Source organism: Lipophrys pholis (genome assembly GCF_963383615.2).
Source record: "Lipophrys pholis genome assembly, chromosome: 19".
In the NCBI taxonomy this organism is placed as follows: Eukaryota; Metazoa; Chordata; class Actinopteri; order Blenniiformes; family Blenniidae; genus Lipophrys; species Lipophrys pholis.
This window is the reverse complement of record NC_137647.1, coordinates 8,479,608-8,492,557: the sequence shown is the minus strand read 5'-3', so window position 1 is coordinate 8,492,557 and position 12,950 is coordinate 8,479,608. Positions and strand designations below refer to the sequence as shown.

Sequence of the window (12,950 nt, the reverse complement as noted above, 5' to 3'; positions counted from 1 at the left end):
CAGGGGTGGGGTTGGGGGCGGGGGAGGGGCGGGGGGTGTAATAATGAAAGGCTTTGGCAAAACGGGGCATCTCTGTGGTGCACAAAAGCCAAATTCCCTGTGGAACCAACCATTAAAAACGCAATTAGAAACTTGGTCAGACCGGGTTACCAACAAAGACACATTCAATTACTCAGGTTATCTCACTGCAGGAAAGAAAAAAGAGAATGTAGATAGATAGATAGATAGATAGATAGATAGATAGATAGATAGATAGATAGATAGATAGATAGATAGATAGATAGATAGATAGATAGATAGATAGATAGATAGATAGATAGATATGAGTAATAAAGACAAACTGGCATGACAAATGATGAATAAAAAATTAAGAAATGATTGTCCTCTTTCAGATGCACAGTCTGCTCTCTGTCGCTTCTGATTGATCATGCAGTTAACAAACTGGCTTATTAAACATGCAAGAAAAGCCATTCAGCTCATGTGAACACCAGATTAAGGGAGACATGTTTAATGCATCTCTAAACCAAATGGAAGATTTTCATCGTTAGCGTTTCAGGAGAACAGTGCCTGGAAAGCTTAAGCTGGCAAGGTGCCATAAAATCAACTCTTGATACCACTTCTGTGGAAATGTGGTCAGCAGAGCTTTTTTCCCCTGCTTAGAAAAACTTTACGTTTTATAGTTTTGAATAAAAAATTGTTTTTTACAGTCACTGTAAAAAAAAAAAAAACTGAAGTACACTAGCTATTGGCTATCCTGAGTCATCTTTATAATTATTCAACAAGCAATCACACAGTCTGTCACACTTGATTTTACTTGCTGTTGTGTTTAGAACCATTTCTTATCTTAGTATCAGGAAATCAATCTTTTTTTTTACTTTGGGGCAGGTTTCTTTTAAAGGACACTGCAAGTAAAAAAGCACCAATTATATACCAATATTAACTTGGAAAACAATTGGAATATTGACTTAATATATACCTTCAGTAACACTTGATTTTATGCTGAACAAATTGGATGTTTTATCAACAACTCAATCTTGTGTTGAAGTAAATTCAAAAGCTTAGTCATCCCAAACATGACTGGACTGATTAAGCCCCAGGATGATAGCAATGGTGTCTAGTGGGAAATTGGATAACTTGGTTCAAAGATCACTGAAGAGAAAAGTCACGGCAAGAAAAGGAGAAAAGCATGAGAGGGGTTGAAAAGGAACAATACTGAGATTTTCATTGTGAGGGACTCCAGAATTTAAAATGGACAGATGAAAGGGACAGCCAAGGCTGAGCATTTCGGAGTTACAAAGACCTGGATGAGATGTTTCGCTCTGGTACTGAGGAGAGATACTAGATAAAATGAAGACAGGATTTTGGAGATTTCGGGGCCACGCAAGAAGAGAATAAGATCTCAGAGTAGATTCACGGCTAGTGAAGGAGGTCATGGCCGATTTTCTTTTTTTTTTGGGGGGGGGTAACAGTAAAGGAAGCAGGGATGGACCCAGGCGGACGCACATGAAATGTGGTGAACCCTGGAGAGAGCAGCCAAAAAACAAAGAGGAGGATGTTTTGGTTGTAGCTCTCAGAGAAGTATAAATCAACTGGCTACAGTTTGTGGCGCTGCTATGGTGTATTGCCAGGATGGGCACTCCATGTTTTCAATGTCGCTCTGCTCCAACACGCCTGAGTTTAATGAATGTATCATTGCAAAGCTCTGCAGAAAGACTGATAATGAGCCAATCATTGCGATCAATCAGATGTAATGAAATTAAGGCACATTGAAACCATGCAGGTCTGTGGCTCTCCGGCACCAGCAGTGACCTGTCCATTGCATTACACTAGTGCAATATCCTGGTATTTAACCTGCCCTTGCTATTATGATCCATATAGACAAAATTATGAAAACAGTAGTCTGTGACACGTAAGTTCATCTTCTTTAATCCATCATCATCTAATTCAGGGGGCAGGGGTTGGGAGTAATAACAGCTGAATGTGAGCTAATGCAGGGTACAGAGATGATCAGTCCATTGCAAGGCCAGACACATTTATTTGCATAGCTCCATGCAGACATGAGGCATTTCACAGTGCTTTAGAATTAAAGAAAGAAAGAAAACACATCCAAAAAAGGCAATTGCTGGGTCAAGCAGAGACAGACAGACTGTTTGTCTGTCTGTCTGTCTGTCATCCTACTAAATCAAAAGATAGTATTACACCTAACAAACTTGTAAAACATTGTATTGTGTGCCTGTCTTCTATATATCAACTCAGCATACCTGTAAATACTACTTTAAAATGTATAGTTGCAAATCCTCCAGACTCAATTGATTGTGCAATTTAGCACACAGACTAGAGAAAGATAAAGACTATCCACTAAGGGAAAAAAAGTTATGAATATATTTTGGTTGTCAAACTATAATGACTAATTGGTAAAACACATTTTCAGGGTTTGAGGGGTTACTTTAACATCTCAAAAATACAAAAAGATGCAGCTCACACTATTCAGCAGATCATTATGGGATCAAATACATTGATGGGTTTCATGAAAATGCGCAGTTTTGATACTCTCTTAAACTGTGCTTTATTTACCTTTTGAATACGTTGTTTAGATGGAAAGGGGATTTATTTTTTTTTAATCTTTGAGACACCAGGATTAAACCGCAGTACTTCTGCTTCCTGGTGGGAGCGCTAATTCGCCAAAACTCCGGAGGAAATGAGGGTCCCGTTTAAAGCGCTGCCGACAATGCTAGAAAAGATTCTAAGGATAAAACTACTACGTCACCATTAAGGCACCCGATGTGTTTCTGCGCATGCGTATTACTCTTTTGAATGGCGGACGGTCACTAGTGGGCATGCGTAGAAATTGACGGACAGCATCATTGTCTATTCCTTGTTTAGTTCGCAGCCCAGCATCCAGACAAAGGCCTGCCCCTTTTTCATGAGGATCTCGGTACCGCCATCGTTACTTTACGTGTAATCACGATTACTAAATCTGATTACGCTACTTTTTCATATTTCAAGACGTCGATTACAGTGGAGGTAACGTCCGGCATGGATGTGGATCACCACGAGCCCATTGGCGAGACAAAATCGGCCATTAATACTTGGCGTTATCGCCACCATTTCACGTACAAGGCAGATCAAGGAAAAAATATCATCGTCCAGTGTAATCTGTGTTTGCCGAGGGTCAACCTGCTGTCCACGTCGAAAACATCCACATCAAACCTTAAGAAGCATTTAGACGTAAGTTAGAGAGGGTGATGTCCATGTGGGGGGTTTTTTCCTGTGCGCGGTGTGTGTTAATGTTGGAAAGAGTGGATGAATGAACAACGACCCTCGTGATTAATAACGATACATTATAGCTGCATGCTGTTTGCCAAGTCGCGGCGCTGGAGGCTCCCTTCTGCACAAGTCAGGCTGCACTAAAGCACGAGCCCGCTATGCACCGTGTCTGACTTATTCCGAGTTTTGTTTGTCTTGTTGTGGAAGTTTGCAAAACTGGTGGGAAGCCAGAACATCCAAATGGCACACCTCCAGAAAGTGACATGAAGTCTCTCTGGCGCTTTTCTTGTCTTTTTCAGAGAACACACTTGGGTTGTGAAGCCAGGCCTGACGCCAAGAGAGGGAGAAAGCGGGAGGAATTCAATGGCGAGGAAAGCAGGCACTTCCAGCTCAAGAAGCTTAAAGCAGAAATCATCTCCAAATGCCTGACCCAGTCCAAGATTGACGATCTAATCTTTAACTTCATCGTGGAGGATTGCCAGTCGTTTTATTTGCTGGAGCAGCCCGGCTTCAAGAAGCTGGTCTTGGGTTTAACTGAAGGGCTGAAGTGCATGGACAGGGTGACGTTGTTTACCAAGGTGGACCAGAGTTTCTCCAGGATGCGCGAGGAGCTGATGGCAAAGCTGAGTAACATCCAGTACGTGTGCACCACGGCCGACATCTGGTCGGCCAACAACAGAAGCTTCTTCGGGATGACCTGCCACTGGATCGATCAGGATTCCTTGGAGAGGAAATCCGCTGCGTTGGGGTTCTCGCGGCTGCAGGGCCGACTCACGTACGACACCATTGCCTCGCGGATACACGACATCCATGTGGCGTACAACATTGAAAGCAAAGTTCAGACCACAGTCACTGACAATGGCAGCCCCTTTACGAGCGTTTTCAAAGAGTTTGTTGTGGACATCCAGGAGAGCGACGATGACATTGGGTACTATGAGAACGTGAGCAGCGTTCTTGAGGGTGAACCCGAGCAGGACATGCTCTTATTTTTGCCCACCGTCCAGCGCTGCGCGTCACACACCTTGGAGCAAATCATCACGGAGGACTTTTGGCAGTCTGTATCGCAGGGGCCCATGTGCCAGCTGCATTACAGCGCCATGGCGAAGGTCTTCTCCATCTGGAACAAATGTCACCACCTCCAGGTGGGAATGGACGCTGCGGAGGAGATCGGCAAAATGGCACTTTTTGTCCCCGCTGTCATACGCTGGAATGTGGAGTACTGTGCTATGCAGAAGGTCGTCTCTCTCAGCGAGCGGGAGCTGACGGAGCTCTGCGCCCGCCTGGAGGTCCCTCGCTTGCAGCCGGAGGAGATGGCCTTCCTTAAGGAATATGTGACTGTTTTCCACCCACTCGCTTTTGCACTCGAACTTTTCCAGGCGGAGCAGAAATGCTACCTGGGCCTGGTTATCCCGACGGTGCTCAGTCTGAAGAACAAACTCAATGAGCAGAAAGATGCGGCAAACTACTTCGGGGAGGTCATCAATGCCATCGTGACGGCGATCGACGTGCGTTTCCAGGAGCTTTTTACGAGCACGGAAGCAAAGATCGCCACTGCAACGACTCCTCAGTTTCGTCTGTGGTGGATGGTTGCTTCTGAGAGAGAGGACATGTGCTCCCTGCTGGCCACGGAGGCGTCTCAGGTGGATCCCTGTAGTGAGACCGAGGCGAATACCAGCCGGAACCTGTCAACCATCGTGTCTGAGGATGACTTCTTCAGCTACGGGTCTGTGAAGCCCACCACGCAGATCAAGCAGCGGGGAGTGATGGAGGAGATCCGCAAGTATGTGGAAGGAACCGGGAAAAGCCTGGAGTGTCTGCAGGATTTCCCGAGAGTGAAGCAGCTTTTCCTTAAATACAACACTACCCTGCCGTCCACGGCCCCCGTCCAGCGTCTTTTCAGTCAGAAAGGCAACCTGGTCACGTCGCAGAGAAACTTTCTGACTGACGACTACTTTGAACGGATTCAGCTTCTGCGATATAACAGCAGCGTGTGCTCTTTGGTCTCCGAGTGAAGGCCACACTGGTGACCCTTAATCTGCCTTTTGATTGATGCAGAATCAAACCACGTTGTGCTAAAAAAAATCATCACAGGACAGCCATGAGTTCGATCTCGCATTAGGCACTTTAGCCCAGACATGTTTTCTAATGTTCCTCTTCTACCCGTTTGATTGGAATAGTGTTCATCCTCCACTCCAGAATGGCTTGTTGACATGAAGGAAAAAAACTAAATAAAGGAAAAGAAAAAAAAAAAAGAACAAACTCAAATTGACAATCACAGTTGATGACATTCAGACTGAATGAACTGAGAAAAGCATCTCTCTCTATCCGTGCTATTTGTTGTGATTTGCCGTAGCCACAGGGTTCAACTGATGTGATCTTTGTTTTCCAGTTCTGCCAGTGTCTTTTTCTACAGCTGTTCAATGAGAATGCATTTCCTGTCTGTATGTTTTATATCATATATATAAAGAGACCAGGAAAAGAACCTCCTTGGTCTGTGTCTAACTCCTATTTTATTTCATTTTTTTTTATGAAAGCTGATCAAAACCAGAAGTAATCCGTTTAGTGACTGCGTTGGATCAGCTGTTTTATTTGGAATGCGCCGCCGACTGCATCAACAGATTGCGACTGTGCTGTTTTCGCTACGTTGTGGGCTTGTGTTAGTGAAGACGAGCAAGAGCCCGCAAACACCAAAACTCCTGTGCTGCAAGCGTCCCTCGTGTGTTCCTTGCCATGTGCCCAGATGTCAGCCTACGGGCTTTCGTCTTGTCAGACAGCTGCCTGGAGACCAACAGGAGGCTGTCACAGAATACAAACACACAGCAATGCACACACTCTGTCTCCGTCCGTGCTGTCAAAAAACATGGCACTCGTGAAAATGAAAAAACCTACCTAGAGAGAACATCAAAAACCTTGAGATTCTTTTTTTTCCCCCACACGTGTGACTCAGAAAGTAGGTTCTAGCTATGTGCTTCTCGGGTGATTTAGCCTTCAGCAGTCAAAGGATTATACAGACATTTAAAACCCGGCCAGCGGTGGACTGCTGTGTAAATCCACTGCTCCAGAGTCTATTCTCTGCGGTAGACAGGGAGTCGGGATGCTATTCAACCACACACCAGCTGATAAGAGGGGAACATGCAGCTTGAACAACTGATTGCAGGAAAAGAACACAGCGAATGTCTAGAGGTAAAAGATTGCAGCGGGGGGAAAAAAATAAGCGTATTGTAGTTTATAGAGATGCAGCTGAATTTAGATTTTTATACAGAAATTGTTGAATAAGTGTAGTGTGTTGACGAAGTTTCTTTCACACACTACAAGAGACATGTGAGGTTGGCGTAAAACAAAACACACTGCATGAGCATTTGAATTCTTGTAGAACCAGTTAGATTAGATAACAGATTAGATTTTCCTTCAGTAGTCTCACAGCAGGGAAACTCCGGTCCTCACTCTGAGGGAGGCTTACACAGTCTGTACTGTAAGATTAGGCTTAAAATTGTGCTATTAGATCAAGCTTATAGTTAGGGCTCGCTCAGGTCACATTAAACACTATTATGAAAGGTTTAGAATGCTTTCCCCACTCGGCCAACATTCACACGTCCAGCGTGTCTCTCCTGGAGTCTTTGTTCTCTACTTTCTGTACCGTCCAGTAGACAGTCTGACAGAGGAACTAGAAGTGTGTGATATGTGCCTCCAGCACCCATCCAACCTCCAGTGAGTGGATTAGCCTGCTGAGTTCACCTTGTTCGGTGGTTTTGTCTGTATTGCCCCCCCCCCCCCACTCTCAAACCCACTGCTGCCATCTCTACTTCTGGTTCTGCAGAGGTTAGTGCAAAATAGGTGCTACAGAATGCAATAAGACTGAATTCAATTGAACGAGATGAAATCTAGAGCCATTAGTTAATGTGTTTATCCTGACGAGGTGATTTTCTCTGACACATAAGGGGCGAATCACCATGCATGAGTTTGAGCGTAATCAATATCAATTCAATATCTGTGTCCACATTTTTTTGCTTTGAGGGATTTAGAAGCAAAAAGATATCGTTCACTACTTCTCCATGTGTCACTATGTTGAGAAATGCACATCTGTAAAAACTGCATGACACAACGCAAAGTGACACATCTTCAGTGATGCAGGATTTTAATTGCTATTCATAGTTCCTCTTCCAAATCCTGCAGTGTGAATGAGTGAATGACTGACTGACAATCAGTAAAAGAGACACTTCCTGGTGCTTCTAACCTTTCACTTTGTGTGGAGTTCAAAGAGTGGCAGTTCCATGTAACTGCAATAAAGTTAATCAATGTCAGGGTGTGCAAAACGTTTAATCAAGAAATGTCAATCCTGCCACCTGTTGGACAAAGACGTGCATTTCCATAAAGGTGGAGTTCACCTACTTTCCACCATCCTAACAGTTGATAACTAATAGAAGCTGGTTAGTGCTCCAGCCTTCTGCTGAGAAGGTTGAGGGTTCAAATCTGTGCCTTTCAAGGTGAAGTTTGCAAGCAGATTCTCCAGATTAATCCTAGTCTAAAAATGTTGAGATCGACTCTAAACTGCCCCGTGGGGGAAAGTAAACGAGGTTTTCAGTCCCTCTGTCTGATTTAAAAAAAAAAAAAAAAAAAGGCCAAAGTTCCATTGTTGAACAAAGTATAAGTTTTTTTTTTTAATGATTTCAGAAAAATGAATGGTACAAAGTATTACTTCTTTTTTTTTTTTTTTAAAACACATTGTAATACCCATCACCATACATTGACACACACGCGCTTATTTCTTATAGGATCGTGTTAGGCACAAAGTGGGTGGAAGGTGTACAGTGTGTGTTTGTCTCAAACTGTCAGTATAGTTGAGTTAATCCATCACACAGCCTGTCTTACAGTTCCCGTCATGCTTCCTCCCTCACAAAATATAGTGTTGAAATCTGTTGTATAAAAGCAGCATGGCGAGGATAAATTACGCTACTTGGATGGTCACGTCGCTTCTACTGAGCCAGTTTGGTAGAAAGTTACCGTAAGGGAGGAAGCATCACAGTGAGTTCCAGACAAGGCCAGGATATTAAGTTATTCTAATGCCCTCCTCTCACTTTGCCTCTGGTGTTCGCTCCCTGAATAGCCCTTGTCATTGCACAAGCAGTTTGGCGGGGCTGAAGTGGCCTAGGTTCTCGCAGGACTTGATCCAGCGCTGGACGTTAGCTGGAGCCGCGGAGGCCGGGCCGCTTCGCAGCACGCAGCAGTAGCAGGCGATGTCCGCCAGGGTGAACTCCGAGCCCGACAGCCAGGGGGTGCGGCCCAGGGCGGAGTTGAGGGCCCGCAGGACGGCGGCGCGCTCCTTGGCGCTGCCCTCGGCCAGCTGGAAGAAAGCCGTGTCCACCCAGCTGTCCACCAGCGTGGCCACGGCGGGGTCGCTGGGGTAAGGAGCCAGCAGCTTGAAGAGGAAGCGTGCCACGCTGGCCTCACCCTCGATGGGACACATGTTCTGGACGCTGAACTTCATCTGCAGTTTTGGAACTGAGGATGGAAAAAACCGACGTCACAAACCAGGTAAGAAGTTGGATGGCATTTGTAAAGGTTAGAAAGCAAACGCTTAATCAGAAGTTTGCTTGTTTGAATCCCACAGCCCATCTATTGCACTTAACCCCCAACTGCTTTGTGTCTGTCAGCGCAACCAGTGTACCACTGGTTACAAATCCACTGTGGTAAAATGCTCTCTCCTTCTGTGATGGTTAGATAGTTCCTAACACATGATGTGAGAGAAGCACAGTGAAATATTGTAACTGTTTCAAAAACATAAATGTTCTTTATATAATTTAAGAGCATACTTTAAAAACGGAGTCTCAGAAGTGCAAAATGTACCTTAATTTGGAAGAAAATAAAGTTTAACTTCAGTTTCAAGTGTTTCTACAGTGTTGAAAGAACTGAACTGAAGAATTCTTTTTTTTTCCCTGTTGAAATTTAAAACTATCTTGTGAGAGCATACTCAGGCTTAAGAATCTCTCTGTGCAGATTGGATGTTCTCTCTGTGTTTGCTTTTTTTAAAGGTTCTCTTGATTCCTCGCACAGTCTAAAAACAAGCATGCAACTGAGAAATGAAGTTTAAGACCTGAAACTAATTTCATAGATGAATCGTAGTGATCTCATCAAACATACCATTACAAAAATATTTTTGTTTATTTCATGACCTTAAGCACTCTATTTTACATCTTTAGTTTGGAAAAAGCATCTCTGTTGCTCTGATTTTTGTTCCTCTGTGCTTGATAATGAAATTAAAATCATAATTTGACAAGGTTGCCCTTTTAATCACACAGTAAAGTAGTCAAACACCTACTCAAATGGGTCCATGTCTGATTACAGTTGTGATTGCTTGCTCTAATTAGTTTGACAAAGTGAATGGCGTGGTAATTGGTTTCATAATATTTGGAAAAACAGAGCAAAAGGAGACACCTACACACTTTTGCATGCTATTAAACAGCAAAGTCATTACACATCAACCCTATTGTGTGGTTCACTGTGAATGTGTCATTTGATCTGTTCTCAACAGATCTGCAGAAATCCGGGTGTTTATGATAGATACACGTTAAGTGCGATATAAATGAAGTTGGATTACCATCTTTCCATATGAGGGTGAAGCCCAGCTGGAACATGTGACGGGCGAAGCTGTCTGGGTGACGTGGGCCGAGACAAGACAGGAGCTGTGGTGGCACGTTGGAGACGGAGGAGTGGACGTGGACGGTGGACAACACTCGGTAACGCTGACACAGCAGACTGTGGAGCACCAGCAGGGTCAGGGGAGGCTGAGCCGGGTTGGCGTTTATGACGATGTCGCGGAGGGCACCGAGGTCCTTGTGACACGAGAAAGTAAACAATGCATTACGTTTGTTTGCTATAACTTTTACCATCACAGTCAACAAAAACAGGCGGCGATCTGAACACACCCCTACATTGTTTTCAAACAAATTCCAATATGAGCAGGTTCTGCATTCATAGCACAGTTTTTTACGACTTCAAACAACAGGCACATTCAGGGCGTGATCAGAACAGCATGAGCAGTATTGAAGTTTGGCAGCTTGCACTTCAGCAAAAGCACGCTATGTCAGGTAAGATACTATCATGTTCAAGGACCCTTCAACATTAAGACAGATTAGTGGATCAAACCTGTAATGGTCCAACTGAGAGACAACCCGCTCTACCACCTGAGCCATGGCTGCCACCTTCAGCCTTACTGGCTGGATGCCGAGAACAAGACAACAGTCCTCTGTGCCTCACCTTGCCCAGTTGCGTGTCCAGGTCTGTGGTGCCTTTGAAGTCTGAGGAACAGGAGCTTGGGGAGGAGAGGCTGCTGCTGACCGTCAGGTCCAGGTCAGCATCGGGGGTCGTCACCGTCTTGGCCAGGCCTTCCACAGCAGCCATGAGCTCATAGAGCTTCCTCATAATCTCATCCTGCCGGTCCTCCAGAGCTTTGACTGCCGAGTCCACCTCGCCATTCTGTGGAGATAGAGGGGAAAATACTGAATGTACAATGAAAATTTCACTGGGCGATAACAATTTGAGCAAAAACGTGCGGCAGTTTTACAGTGTATGAAAGAATGACTGTCTCTAAATGTAATTTGTCCTGCACAATGCACATCTTAGGTAACACTTATCCACATAGAAACTGTAAATGGATAAAATATTAGAAAGACAATATGCAGTAAGTCCTGTGAGAGTGAAAAGTGTTTTAGCGCCACTAAAGCAGGTATTGCCAAACCAGCCTTACTTCTAATAATGATGACGAGACTTTCTCTGTTGTGACATTGACAGTTGGAATGGGAATTCAGGTATGTGCAGAAGTGTCTGCATTCTTCCTCCAACAAAGCCGCCAAACTTCAATACTTAGTTATGCATTAACTCATAGTGACTTTTAACCTGGGCGAATAACTTCCATCACAAGCAATGACAAGACAATTCTCAGGCTTAATAAACTCACTAATATCCCTCAACAACATTTTCTATCAAGCTGAATGGATATAATGAAATTGACCTCACACTCACGAGAAAGCAAGAAAACTTATCAAAATATACTTAAAACTTACATTGTTTATACAATCATTGTGACCAAGTGTACTACTAAATGAAAACTGAATCTTGGTAATCAAGATAAAGCCACCATAAAACTTCACAATCTTCAGAAAAGAAAGGCAAAGCCACTTCTGTGACTGCAAAGGAGGTGCAGTTTTTAGTTGACAATGCAGTGGTGATGGAAGCATCTTGAGTAGCAGATCTTACCCGTGACCTCATGTTTATGTATAAGAGCATGGCATGTAACTTCTGGATTAACCAAACATATTTTGGAAATGGAAAGTGCTGAGCGCAAACCACATTCTTAAAAGGGCTTGGGTGCAGTCCATTATGACAACACACTTAATATAGAACACTCAAATATTAATGGGAATATCTTATTTAATAAGTGAGCTGAGCTGATCTATTCCTCAAAGCAATATGACTGCATTGAAAAGTTAACGTATACTATACATATTGCAAGGTATGTTACAAATCTGAACATCTATGTGGAGTTGATTTTCATCTAAATCGACGTTTTTTAATAACGTTTTTGAAATATTAGCTTGGGTTTTTAATATTGAGAAAATAAAATGACATGAGACTGTAAAGAGGCTTAAGAATGCACAGCTGGAGTCTTCACACATCAGGATACAGAATAATAGAAATGTTAACTCTATCACAAGGTCGTCTTATCAGTGCTGGAGGTTTATATAGTTATATAGTATAATTCAGATTTTCTTTGTGGAATTTAAAGCTGTGACTGTTGCATCAGCCACAAATGAAACTGCACATTGTTAGCGGAGACAGCTAGCTTAGCTGAAGACAGCTCGAGCTCAACGCGTTGTGTGAATTATACACAAAGATTGTAAACAAAACGAATGGGGAACAGCAACAACACACAAATACCAGCTAACCAACTGAAAAGAAAAGTATTTATGCCACAGAATAGTGTCGAAATGAGGTTAGTTAGCAGTTACCTGGAGCGCGTGCTCGGAGCTGCAGCCATTCCCCTGCTGCGCGTGGATATTTGGTAACTTGTACATGCACGTAGGCAAATCAATCTTTGTGTCACTCCCACAGACGGGCTTTACCTGGTACATGGGCATGGTGGGGGACAGTCAGTGCGCTGTCAGAATTACTGATTAAAGTCCCGGAACGCAAGTGATTTCTGCGGCTCAGATGTGTTGACAGGCGGCAACAGCGGCCAGCTCCCACGTCACGCAGAGAGAGGCCGCGCTGACGTCACTTCCTCGATCTTAAAAAAATAAAATAAACACAAATCACATCTTTTTCTCTTAAAAGAAACATCATAATATTCACAACAATATCCGTAAAAACGATGCTTAAAATAAAACAATAAAAAAAACGAGTTCTTATTTTCATTGTTTGCATTTGCAGATGTTCAGTTTACTTTATTTGAGAGAGAGTAAGCTTTGGTGGTGTCCCACAGGGTACAGTGCTGGGTCCCACGCTCGCTATCTTCTATGTCAACGGTGTAAAACACATTTTAGTGTTTTATGTTGTGTCAGCTCCTCTAAATTTATCAAAAAAATTGTGATTTCTTTGAAATTTGTAAAATTTGTTTGTGGTTTGGCCGGCCGATTAGGAGCTTTTTGTGGGTTGTTTTTGGCCCACAGTCCTTATGTTTGAAACTC

General features: G+C 43.5%; 2 protein-coding genes across 4 annotated transcripts; one reads left to right on the top strand and one right to left on the bottom strand.

Annotated features, from left to right (window-relative positions):
* Positions 1 to 2,920: 2,920 nt before the first annotated feature.
* Positions 2,921 to 5,773, top strand: zbedx (zinc finger BED-type containing X). Its single transcript, XM_080488766.1, has 2 exons — positions 2,921 to 3,228; positions 3,567 to 5,773. Exons 1-2 carry the CDS (start codon positions 3,037 to 3,039, stop codon positions 5,277 to 5,279), a joined length of 1,905 nt encoding a protein of 634 aa, XP_080344892.1. The 5' UTR covers positions 2,921 to 3,036; the 3' UTR covers positions 5,280 to 5,773.
* Positions 5,774 to 7,387: 1,614 nt separating this feature from the next.
* aimp2 (aminoacyl tRNA synthetase complex interacting multifunctional protein 2) lies at positions 7,388 to 12,525 on the bottom strand. 3 transcript variants are annotated; one of them, XM_080488754.1, is made up of 5 exons: positions 12,387 to 12,517; positions 12,273 to 12,308; positions 10,522 to 10,740; positions 9,863 to 10,097; positions 7,567 to 8,766 (listed from the first exon to the last, which is right to left on the bottom strand). In XM_080488754.1, the coding sequence occupies exons 1-5, from the start codon at positions 12,399 to 12,401 to the stop codon at positions 8,378 to 8,380; spliced, it is 894 nt and encodes a 297-aa protein (XP_080344880.1). In that variant the 5' UTR covers positions 12,402 to 12,517; the 3' UTR covers positions 7,567 to 8,377. The 3 variants fall into 3 exon arrangements, with proteins under 3 accessions (XP_080344879.1, XP_080344880.1, XP_080344881.1); XM_080488753.1 differs by having other exon boundaries at positions 7,388 to 8,766; positions 12,273 to 12,525; XM_080488755.1 differs by lacking the exon at positions 12,273 to 12,308.
* Between the last annotated feature and the right edge of the window lie 425 nt (positions 12,526 to 12,950).

Coding starts and splice junctions, on each gene's coding strand:
- zbedx (XM_080488766.1), top strand. CDS start 3,037: ATGGATGTGGATCACCACGAGCCCATTGGCGAGACAAAATCGGCCATT. Junction 3,229..3,566: donor ACCTTAAGAAGCATTTAGAC/GTAAGTTAGAGA, acceptor TGTCTTTTTCAG/AGAACACACTTGGGTTGTGA.
- aimp2 (XM_080488753.1), bottom strand. CDS start 12,401: ATGCCCATGTACCAGGTAAAGCCCGTCTGTGGGAGTGACACAAAGATT. Junction 10,741..12,272: donor GCTCCGAGCACGCGCTCCAG/GTAACTGCTAAC, acceptor CTATCTCCACAG/AATGGCGAGGTGGACTCGGC. Junction 10,098..10,521: donor TGGACACGCAACTGGGCAAG/GTGAGGCACAGA, acceptor TCGTGTCACAAG/GACCTCGGTGCCCTCCGCGA.